General features: G+C 41.8%; 1 protein-coding gene and 1 long non-coding RNA gene across 2 annotated transcripts in view; one reads left to right on the forward strand and one right to left on the reverse strand.

Moving 5' to 3' along the window:
- LOC121934824 overlaps positions 1–9,365 on the reverse strand; it is a 17,549-nt gene extending 8,184 nt beyond the window's left edge. Inside the window, exons 1-2 of the long non-coding RNA XR_006104680.1 lie at positions 9,027–9,365; positions 8,252–8,389 (exon numbers count right to left, since the gene is read on the reverse strand). This is a non-coding gene — a long non-coding RNA (uncharacterized LOC121934824). The remainder of the gene's footprint in view (positions 1–8,251; positions 8,390–9,026) is intronic.
- Positions 6,798–12,284, forward strand: part of LOC121934822 (solute carrier family 22 member 13-like) — a 20,179-nt gene continuing 14,692 nt past the window's right edge. The window contains exons 1-2 of the mRNA XM_042475701.1: positions 6,798–7,282; positions 12,157–12,260. Of these exons, the coding sequence (XP_042331635.1) occupies positions 6,917–7,282; positions 12,157–12,260 (470 nt within the window). The 5' untranslated portion in view covers positions 6,798–6,916. The remainder of the gene's footprint in view (positions 7,283–12,156; positions 12,261–12,284) is intronic.

The raw sequence follows: 12,284 nt of genomic DNA on the forward strand, positions 1-12,284 counted from the left end.
TGCAACAGCTTGCAGTAATAGGCACTTCGAAAGGGCAGCTCTTTGAGGATGGGGGACTCTGTCAATACTTATCTTGTCTTTCTCAGTGCCTCTCCTCCAGCCAGACCTCAGACTGTCCACAGATGCTGCTCCTGCACCTTGTCTTCTTCATTATTATTTAATACATTTCTATAACTGCTTCTCTGTATCTAACAATACTTTGAAACAGACCTGACATGTCACCGTAATTCTCCAGGCAACAAAGCTTGGCTTTAAAATAAGCCACCTTAAATTCAATTTTGGGAGAAAGGTGGTATATAAATCCCTAAAATAAAATAGAATCATAGAATCGTAGAGTTGGAAGAGACCACAAGGGCCATCCAGTCCAACCCCATTCTGCCATGCAGGAAATCTCAATCAAAGCATATCCGACAGATGGCCATCCAGCCTCTGCTTAAAGACCTCCAAAGAAGGAGACTCCAACACTTGTGGTTCACATTGACGAATGATTTGATTCACAATGGAGCCACTCCACCTGGCCAAAGAGCAAATTTAAATTGATTCTGATTCGCATCTGGTTCACACTTGTGCAGAATCGATTTATCCAAAAAGACGCAGAAAAAATCAGCATCAAAAAGCATGGCCCCCCTCTCCGAATCGCTTCAGCAAATTGATTCAGGTGGGAACCCGGGTCATTTGAACTGGTTCAAACCTATTTGCGATCTGGTTTAAAAGGTAGTGGGAATCAGGCCTTAAGTTGTTAATCATATTTCAAGATGTATTTAATCTATCTAAGGGGCAGTACAGATGGATGGCTCCGTGCCGCCCATATTTGCCCCGTGTCTGTGCTGCAGAGATGTGCTGCAGATGTGACTTCTTTTTTGCGACACTGGAAGCAGGAAGGGGCGCTGCCATGATGTCTGGTCGCTGTACAGTGGGGGCATCATGGCGGCCCCCATATGGATGGGAGGCCACCATGATGCCAGAATCCGTACATACTAGAATTTGGGAGCGTGTGGTTGCTGCGCTCTCCAGAACCTTAGTATCAGCTTCGCCACGCCACTTTTGGACCGTGTGTACTGGGCCTAAATTATTTCCATTGTTTCAAATTGTTTGCAGTGGCTTTACTGGTATGCTGACCTGAGGGCCTTAGTAGAAGTACAGTATCCAGACGAAGGGTAGTAGTACCATTAGTAGAAGCACTGAAAAAATAATGCAGTTCGACACTGCTTTAACCGTCATGGCTCCATCCTATGGTGTCTTTGATTTATAGTTTGCTTTGGCACCATAGGTCTCTGACAGAGATGGCTAATTCTCTCGCAAAACTACAAATCCCAAGATTCCCTAGCATTGAGCCATGGCACTTAAAGTGGTATCAAACTGCATTATTTCTGCAGTGCAGAGGCAGTCCTACTCATCCCTGTCAAAACTACAATTGAGAAAGTAACTAAGGCTGCAGACAAGTAACTATTACTGATACAAGGAAGAGGTGGGGTTGGAAGGTAAGGTGTGATGCTGGGTGGCTATAAAGTCTTTCAACAGCTGGCCGATGCAAGACAGCTTGTGGAATCTCCTTTCCTGGAAGCTTTTGAGGCTGCACCAACTTCTCTCAGGTATGGTTTAAAGCTTGGGAATGGGATCAAACCAGGGTTGGGAAATCTTTCCATTCTGGTTTCTCAGCTTCTTTGCTTTTCCATTCTTAAGATTAGCTGATTATGAACTTTGGAAATTAAAATAGAAAGCTTTGCATGAAAATTCATATATATTCTTGTGCATATTTCTTCTAATATATAATTTCTTCTTGCTGCTGTGTGCCTTCAAGTTGTTTCCGACTTATGGCAACTCTAAGGGAAGACTATCGTGGCATTTTCTTGGCAAGATTTGTTCAGAAAGTGTTGGTCCATGCCTTCCTCTGAGGCTGAGAGAGTGTGGCTTGCCCAAGGTTACTCAGTAGATTTGCATGGCTGGGCAAGGATTCAGATCCAGTTCTCCAGCTGTAGCCCAATGCTTGAACCACTACACCATGCAGGCTCTCAACCTTAGATAGCTCCTTTAAAGTTCAGATTAAAGCTTGGAACAGATTCATTGGTCCACTGAAATGGGATCCATCAGATATGAGTAGGTTTCCATATATGATTTGAACTCTGGTCCCTGGGAGTCCTCTACATCATGCTCCACAAAGGAGAATATATAATACTGTCTCCTAAATATAATACTCAAATAATATAAGACACATTTTGAGCACGTTTACCTAGGAAATCCTTTTTGCAAACAATATTTCAAATATATTGCACATGTTGCTTATTTTTTGTGCGCACTTCCCCCTAAGAAGATGCACTTTGCAAATTTTAGAACAAAAAATAAATGGAAAAGTCTAAAGTGTGGATTTTGAAGAATACTTGAATTTCTGTTTATTTCTTGGGCGGAGGAGTTGAAAGAGCATAATTAGGTAAAGTCATATTGAAATTAGAATTTAACCAATTGTTTTCCTAGTGTCAAAACTACCTAGTCTGGTGAGGGAAGAGTACATGCCTAGTCCTCTCACCTACCTGTCTTTTGGAGGATGGTGAAGACTATTTTATTTTAGGAAATAATAATAATAATAATAATAATAATAATAATAATAATAATAATAATAATAATGTTTATTTGTAACTCCCTTTGACATTCTCATTTAACCTCTTTAATGTTACAAAGGATTTTTTTCCAAGTTGTAAGCTGCCCTGAGTGTATTTCAGCAGAAAAAAACTAGTATAGAGGAAAATGAGAAAAGCAATAAAATGGGATCCATGTAGCCTTTCAGATATTCCTGGACTGCAGTTCACAGCAGTCCTAGTCAACAAATGGGGGATGATGGGAGTTGTATTCCAGTGAAATCTGGAGTAAGGCTATAAATCCTTGACTATTTCATTCTGACATGTGGGGATGAATAAGTATGGTAGCTTTGTACCTACTGCAGGAGAAACAAATATTTATCTTGGTATTTGAATGTTCTGAAATGTTGCAGTAGAATTATTCTGCATAGAAAAACGCATGGATTCTTGTGCAATTCCCCCCCTTATTCAGATTTTTTTCCTCTGTGCAAGAAGTAATATCTTTCCTAGTGAGTCCTGTCTTCTTATGATATGTCCAAAGTACGAGAGTCTCAGTTTAGTCATCTTATCTTCTATGGACAATTCAGGCTTGATTTACTCTAGCACCCATTTCTTGGTCATTTTCAGCAGTCCACAGATCCATACAACTCTTCTCCATCACCTCCTTTTAGATACATTTATTTTCTTCCTATCAGCTTTCTTCGCTTTCCACAATCGTACACATGAGAAATATGATGGCATGGATAATCCTAACTTTAGTATTCAACGACACATTTTTTTTAAATGGGTGTTTTATACCCGCCAGGGGCCCCCCGAGGTTGGGGGCCCCCCGGGGGGGCCCCCAGGGGGGGGGGGGGCTGGCACTTATGGGGGCAGGACTTCCAGTGCACAATTTCTGCTGTGCGGAGGAGTGTGAGCATGCGGCCGGAGATGTGGTATCAGTAATGTCACTAGGAGGCTGGAAAAGCCCCATATGCTCTAAGGAAGGGCTGTGGAGTGGTCCGGGCCCCGGGAAGGGTTGGAGAGGCCCAGTGCACCCCCAGGGAGCAGGGCCATGGCCACGAGGAGCCCTGTAAACCAGGCCTGTGGCCACAGGGAAACCCTGCAGGGGGTGGGAGACTAGCTGGGTATCACCTCCTCTTCTAGGGTGTCACCTGGTGAGGTCCACACACCCTGCAGCCTCCTAGTGACATTACTGATACCTGCCAATCATTCACAGGTGAAAACTAGGACCCGTGTAGCTAAAGAACAGCAGAATGTGGTCAAGATCACAAAAGTTATTCATAAGGAAGAACACAAAAGATAGTTTGTTTTTGCCCAATCCTACTGGGAAGGGCAAGATGCTCTCCCTTCCTCTCCTCTCTCCCTGCTGAGTTAACTGAGTACAAGCAATTTTTGCACTTTGAACTCTGTCTGTGACCACTGAAATGAGGTGATGACCAAGGAGGAAAGGGGGAAGAGAAGGGGGCAATTGGGACATTTTAAAAGCAGTTTCAAAAGTGGGATGGCAGAGGATTAATTGAAACTTTCCCTGACAAATCAGGGCAGTTGGAGAGTGTGTCATGGTCTTAATGTTCCACATGGTAACCCCTGTGTTTGTATTTCCTTTAGATCACAAGTTCCAGAATCACTCAGCAAGCGTGACCATGATGTATGTGAGTGTGTGTGGCATTTGGTAACTAAGAATTAATGTCTGAGTGTGATCTTTTCCCTCATTCATCCAAAACCAATTTCCTTTTCTGTTAGGTCTTTTAGACTGTAAACCTGATGGCAGAGGCTGTTTCATGACTGATTTCCGTAAATGAGTCTGAGAGCTTTATATATTTATTTGTTTCTGGCTGGCAAATGGGTTTTAAATGCTTTAAATGAATAAAGAAATCACTGGCCTGGTCTGCCCTTCTTGCCTTGTGACTAGGATCCAAGGTGTAGAACTGGACTAATATATAATCCTAATGGATATTAGTTTACCTATTATGGCATCTTTCCATGAGGACATCAGAAATCAGGAATAGCCCAGAAAATTCTTTGCGCAGAAACCTCAAAGTACCTTAAATCTTAAAGTAGATGAACTGAACTTGTCTAAACAACTGAGAAATGTGAGACCATTGAGAAATGTATGAATGATTTGGGCCAACTTGTTCCCAAACTTTCGTGGATGGCATGGATTGTGTGAAGAGCCATCTTAGTGGGGCAGTTTGGAATGGATTCTGGGAGGCCAAGGTTTCAATCCCTACTCAGCCACTTAACCTGCTGGGTGACCCTAGCAAGTCACATTCTCTCAGCTTCAGAGGAAGGCAAGGGCAAACCTCCTCTGAAGTAATCCTACCAAGAACACTCCCTGTGATGAACTTGCCCTGCTATCCAAGGTACTGAATCCTAGCTCTAAAACAGGTTTAATGTTTTAGAGATCACATCTTTAAAATTCGTACTAAAACCCAGATCTCCTTCCACAAAATGGGAACTACCATGCTCCTGCTAGAGAGAACAATCCAGGAGTGTGTGTGTAGTATTTCCATCTGAGTGCGAGGAGGATATTTCAAACATGACAGGAATGTCCATCTGACATGACAAAATCAGGCCGTTGTGCAAAATTCAGGTACATTTTTTCCAAGATTTTTTTTTTAAATAAAAGAGTTAGGCATCCTCTTCTCACATTTTGTCCCACATCTGGGTTGTAAGAAACATGGAAGCGCAAAGTATCCAGCCTTTGCTGAGACGGAAGCAGCAAACGCAATAATTGTGCATTGGTTTATACAAGCTCAGGGGTCACTATATACAGCAGGAGTGGCTATGAAGAAGGGGTGGCAACATTTTCCTTCTCTCTCCAAATTGCTTGCATCGTGGGAACTTATAATTCCATTTCAGCATTTAGAAATACAGTTTAGGCCTCCAAAGAAAAAGAGCAGGCAACGTGACCAAGGGAATGTGAACACAGCAAATAGAAGAGTTCTAGATATGAATGATTTTCAATGTCTCACTCATTGCAATGCGGTAAAAAGGAAAATTTCATGGAGGGAGGGAAATAATTCTTATTTAGGGGCACTGTCTTCATATTCCCGCCTTCTTCAGCTACATCTCTGGGTAACTGGGTGTCCTTCAGATATTCTGCACTGTAAGTCCCATCATGCCAGCACTGGCCACACTGCCTGGTGCTTATTGGCAGTGATGTAGACATGAGTTGATTGACTCAGAATTGACTTGGACTCAAGTCACTTCGCTGACTCAACTTGGATTCAACTTGGCAATAAATGATGCACTGACTCAGCTCGACTCAATTTAAGACTTGTATATTTTTAGTGACTGACCTACTGTTCTAACTTCATCCAGAAACAGCAAGTGCATTAGACAATGGGCTGGAGGCAAGAGTTGAGGTCTACTCAGCAGCCTATCCCTGCTGCACATTGAAGGAGCTTTCAAAAGTTCAAACTCATTGCCTAATACATATGCTGTTCCTCTTTGAGAATTCCTCCTAACTTTGTGCACATCTTTTTGATTTTCCAGTTATTGTAATTCACCCCTCCCCATACCACCACCACCTGCTTTTTCTTCTGTTCATGTTGGATTCCAGACTTGAGACTTGAGTTGAAAGTATCTTGCAAGGACTTGAGACTCAACTTGAGACTTGAATGTACAGGCTTGAGATATGGCTTCAGACTTGAAGTAAAAGACTTCAATACTTCACTTCTTATTGGAGTTATATCTGGAAACTCTGAGTTATATCTGGAAACTCTGAGATTATCTATTCCAGCTACAGAAGGACTAAGAGTAAGTAAGGGACACATACTAAGGTGCTATCAGATCAACACGTATTGAGAGGTGATGACAAAGACTGTCATTTGATAAACAGATGTTTTCTTTGCAAGTGATGCATTTACTCTAAACCAGGTTGTTCTTTAACACCATTTAACTTACACTACCAAATGAGTAATCCTCCATCTAGTCTAAACATTAAAACATTGACTCTTTTTAAAATTAGTTAATCTCATGCTCTGCTTTGGCACCTACATTTTCACCAATCAAAAATAACTTTCCTAGTTCGGCCCTCTCTGTGATGCATGATACCGTGTCCTTTTACACTGGACCCTTGAAGTCTGTGTATTAGTTTTGACTGGCGAAAACAGATTCCAAAGTCAACATTGAATAGTTTTACACAAGATATGTGCATGACATGTTTTCCCAGACAGCATGTTTCGATCTTGGCAGCTGGTGGGGTGAGATGGGTTCTATAGATTTAACCGATAGCAAAACTGGATTAATTATTCACTTTCTCCTTATTATGTTTAAACATTAATTTCAGATCCTGGGTGTGATGGCTACACAGTCCAGCTTTTGAAGAACCCAGAATGGTTGAATTTGGAGATATCTTGAAAGCTGTGGGAGAATTTGGGAGGTTTCAGAAATGGCTGGTGCTGCTGATCTGCATCCCAAATTTTCTCACCCCCTTCCACATATTTGGCCAACAGTTCATTGTTATGGACGTGTTGCATTATTGCAAAACAAACTGGCTACATGGCTTAAACCTGACCCAAGAGCAGGAGCTGAACTTGACAATTCCTAAGAAACCAGATGGGTCTCTGGAGGAATGCAGAATGTATACTCCTGTGCAAGAGGATCTTGAATCAATCCTAAAATATGGACTCAATGCCACAGAAAAATGCCAGTCTGGCTGGGTGTATCCTGAGACTTCAAAGCCAACTTTGTTGACAGAGGTAGGTACTTGACATTTGTTGGGAAAGAAAGGCAATTCTATCTCTCTTGAAATGTGTGTGCGTGTGTGTGTGTGCGTGCACGCGTGTTATATACAACATGCCCTTACTCTTAAATACTCTAAATGATTTTTGGATTTGGTGTTCTTCTATCATCCTTACAACACAAATCTGGACAAAGAAATAAGATGGGGACAGCTGTGAAAGATCATAGTGGCACTGAAAGACAAGACATCAAAGCATGGCACTGATTCTATCAAACTCTCTGTCTCTCTATTTAATGCAGAGTCTCCTAGTTATGGGGTATAAATACAGTATAGTAATAACAATTCTGGCTGGAATTTACTTGGGGGCTTACATGTTTGTGCATGGATTTACATCTGTGGAAAATAAAACTGAGCACTTTTGCAACATTCGTATTCAGCAAGGGGCTGCTCTTATGTCTCGACATAAGGACACTCACTAAGTGACCATTGCACATTGAAACTGATGCACAACAGGACCCAAGCCACATTGGCACTGATGTTCATTGGGGATGGCCATGCATGTTAATAGCATCTGACATGCATTGGACACCCTAGCCAGTGTCCCATTACACATCTCTGCAATTCACTAATGTGGTTCCTTACTGCCACTGCTATATAGCTACGTTTATGGGAAGTTACACAACATAGAAAGGTCTAGCCAATATCAACAATGACAGTGACATCAACAGCAGCAACAACAGATCCTACCTTTCTACCAAGTTGGCTCATAGCATGGGTTAAGACAGATTACAGATAAAAGCAATGTAGAATACAAACATTAAAACAATTAAACAAGCCACCCTATTAAAAACACTAATTTAGAACAGTTTAGAATTCCAAACAGAGTGATGAGAATAAAAGTAGAGCATCCCCCCTCCCCATTGAAAAGATGCTTCTGCAACTGCAAGTTAACAGTCAAAAGCCTTATAAATAAAAAGGCCAACACCTGCTAATAGAAAGAGAGCAAAGAGAGGGCCAGTCTAGCCTCATGTGGCAAGGAGTCCCACAGGATCAGAGCAGCCACTGGAAATGTAAGGTTCATTGGAGGCTGGTGGTGTTCAAGACCGAGAGATGGATGTTCTTCCTACGTCAGCAAATTTAGAAACTTATTATAATGAACAAAACAGGTACATGCTATATATAGGAAGCCACTGCTTATCTGATGGGTTAGGGACCAGAGGACTGACAAAAAGTGGAATTGGTTGAAAAGTGGAACCCACTATTAGCATTTGGCTTGCAAATGCATTTTGCCACTGAAAATGTAAACAACACACTGTACAGTTGCCCCTCCTAACTAACGGATCTGGGATCTGCACCCTTGAATATCCATGGAGGGGCAACCTCTGCAATTTCCAGTGGTATGCACACCTGGGCCATATGTGTGGGGGCATGTCCCATTCAAGCCTATGAGGCCTAAATATGTGTGAGCCTCCATTTTCATGGGGGGTCCAGAATGAATCCCCCACAAAAATGGAGGGCCAATTGTATATGACTTTTGAATGTGTGTAAAGCTGAATTAACATACAATAGATATACAAAAGTGCACATGAGTGGTCCCAAATGAGCCTTGTAGGTAAGATGAACTGACAAAAAAACAACATCTGCTGTTGAATTAATGGAACTGAGCTGTAATTTGCAAGTGTTGAAAGAGCGAGGCGATAGAAAGGGAAGTATTAAAAGACAGGGGAAGCCTGTAGTCCCCCTCAGCAATGTAAACTTACACCAATGGAGCATGTTTTTGTGAAACAGATTGTTCCCAAACCATCAAGGGTCATCAGTAGTATCCCCTCGTAAGAAAAGGGTCTCCCGAGTCCTGACAGGCAGCTTGTATTCTGTCATGTTTCTCCAATCATGTGACACCCATCAAAGCATGGAAAAGCACACATCTTTCCAGATGTACTGACTGGGTGTTTGAGAACTGCAAAAGTCTATGGTACTCAGCCAGTTTTGGAAATGGGTTCAGCCTCTTGGGAACCCAGTGGCATTGGAGCCACCAGCCTCTACTGTTCTCCAGCCAAGAGTATGGGACAGAGAGGCAAAGGAAGAGATATGCCCCCTGACATAAGGGTATCCAGTTGCTTCCACTGCGTTAAACTTCTATATTTGTAAGTGGAATCTTACAAATCTGCTCTGCTCTTTTGGCACAATGAAAACCAAATCTCTAAGGCCAGAGTCTAGAAGAGTTTCTCCGAATCCTTCAGTCCTACATGGCAATGCTGGTAGCTGCAGCTTTTGCAAGCTTTGCTCTATGCCTGTCCTTGGAACGTTTTACCACTTGAGGAATACAGACATTTGAGAACATGGCAAAGAAGTTAATATTTTTGAATGCATTTCCATGCTAAAGCCTCCTTTTGTTGCACATTGAAGGTGTTCTAACCCTGTCATCCCCTTCAGGATCTAGTCCTCTATGCTGCAGGAGCTTTTTTCATGTGAGAGGGCCTATACAGACAGGCCAAAATGAAGCTGCTTCAGGTCAGGTCTTTAGGACTAAAGCGTGGCTTTGGCATGGCTTCCGGACTCTTAGGACACATGCATCATTTAAACAGCATACCTCCAAAGTGACCTGAAGCAGCTTTATTTTGGCCTGTCTGTATGGGGCCATAGTATACCAAAATGCCATAGAATCATAGAGTTGGAAGAGACCACAAGGGTCATCCAGTCCAACCCCATTCTGCCATGCAGGAACTCTCAATCAAAGCATCCTTGACAGATGGCCATCCAGCCTCTGAAGACTTCCAAGGAAGGAGACTTCACTACACTCCAGGGGAGTGTGTTCCACTGTTGAACAGCTCTTACTGTCAGGAAGTTCTTCCTAATGTTGAGGTGGAATCTCTTTTCCTGTAGCTTGCATCCATTGCTCCGGGTCCTAGTCTCTGGAGCACCAGAAAACAAGCTTGCTCCCTCCTCAGTGTGACACCCTTTCAAATACTTAAACAGGGCTATCATATCACCTCTTAACCTTCTCTTCTCCAGGCTAAACATACCCAGCTCAAGTCGTTCCTCATAGGGCACGGTTTCCAGACCCTTCACCATTTTAGTCGCCCTCCTTTGGACACGCTCCAGTGTGCATTTTTCATGTACATTTCTCAGGAGTACATCCCTGGGGTTGTTATCCTAGGTTTATTTTTATTTCTTGTTTGCTATATTTTATTATTTAAATGTTAATATGTATTAATATGTATTATGTTCAATTATTTTCGTAGAATGTATGCCATAGGCAGGTTTATTTTATTCTATTCTGTTTTTAACTGATCGTATGTACAGAACTGTGTAAATTTACAGCGCTTTATAAATAAAACATAATAATAATAATAATAATAATAATAATAATAATAGAAGGACTGTAACATGTGCCTTTTCTGTTCTTTAGAGACTTCAAGGAATTATTCCCTCTCAGCAACAGATAAGATTCCCCCCCTATTTATGTCAGGATTCAGGGTTAAACTCTTACTTGGAGCAGAGATTATTTTTTATTAAAGTTTTAGTTAGCTGGCAATTTGAATGACACATTAACCTGGCCCAAGCATTGAGGAAGGCAACGTGCTAAACTCCAGAGATATGGACAGGTATTTAGCTACATCATAGTCAAATAAAAAGGAGATACCAAAGGAGTAATTGAGGGTAAGGTACGGGGAACATCTTCATATATGACCTGGAGAATTAGCTTTCTGGTGGCTCCATGCCAGATGGATGGTGAATCTGCTTTAGCCTTTCTTCTGAATTTGAAAGGAACTCCTGACTATCTGCCTCCCAAATGGGTCTTTCCCCCCCCTTTATTAAACTAGCCAAAACAGAAGGGGACCCAGAACATAGATGGATGAGTGAGAAAGTGGGTTCTGTTGAGCCTTTCTAAAAAGCCTGTTTACTTCTCTGAAGAGAACACAATTTGAGGTCAGAAATCTTTTATTTTCTTGATGATTGGACATTTGAAAAGCGTACACATTTCTAAAATTTCATAAGCACATGCTTTGGTAATTACTGACAACAAAATAAGACTAAAATTTTTTTGACACATTAACAAGTCAATACAGGTTTGAAAGGTTAAAATGCTTTAAAACCATGTGCACAAGCCTTTTGAAGTGAGTCATTTAGGCCCAAAGTGTATTGACCTCACTGGTGGGACGCAGAGGAGGAAGACCTTGCTCTGTGTTTGCCAAGCCTCTGTCATTAAGCAAACTCTGGGGTTTGAAATATCCCATTTCTAATACTCAGTAACATATTTGTTATGTGCCTCCAAGGTAACTTTGGCTGCATCTACAATGCAGAAATAATGCAGTTTGACAACTCTTTTACTGGCATGGCTCAGTGCTACGGAAATCTAGGATCTGTAATTTTGTCAGAGATGTAGCATTCGCTTTCAGAGAGCGCTGGTGCCACAACAAACTACAAATCCCAGGATCCCATAGGATGGAGCTATGACAGCTAAAGCAGTGTCATACTGCCTTATTTCTGCAGTGCAGATGCAACCTTTGGTGTATATGGGTCCTATCTTGGGGTTTTCTTAGCATTTCTTCAGAGCAGCTTTGCAATTGTCTTCCTTTGAGGCTAAGAGAGTGTGACTTGTCCAAGATCACCCAGTGGGTTTCTGTGGCTGAGAGGGGATTCGAACCCTGGTCTTCTGGAGGCCTAGTCTAACACTCAGTAATAAATAATGCTGGTTATATATACACCAAAATGTTTGGTTTTTGTCATTTCCCCACCTAATGCAGAGTTGACTCAATTAAATGAGAGTATAATTTGCATTTCTCCATTTCTGATGGGAAGAAACGATCATTTTCAAAGTTTCCTAGTAATTGGGGTGCCTTAGACTATGGAGTTATTTGAAAAAGATTTTGTCTTCTTCTCTTTTAGTTTAATTTGGTTTGTGACCAGAAAGACCTACACGACATCTCTCAGTCCATATTCATGGCGGGTCTTCTGGTCGGAGCCCTTGTCTTCGGCCCATTGAGTGACAGGTAAAGATAATCTTGAACTTTCTC

This window comes from Sceloporus undulatus, chromosome 6 (assembly GCF_019175285.1).
Source record: "Sceloporus undulatus isolate JIND9_A2432 ecotype Alabama chromosome 6, SceUnd_v1.1, whole genome shotgun sequence".
Classification (NCBI taxonomy): Eukaryota; Metazoa; Chordata; class Lepidosauria; order Squamata; family Phrynosomatidae; genus Sceloporus; species Sceloporus undulatus.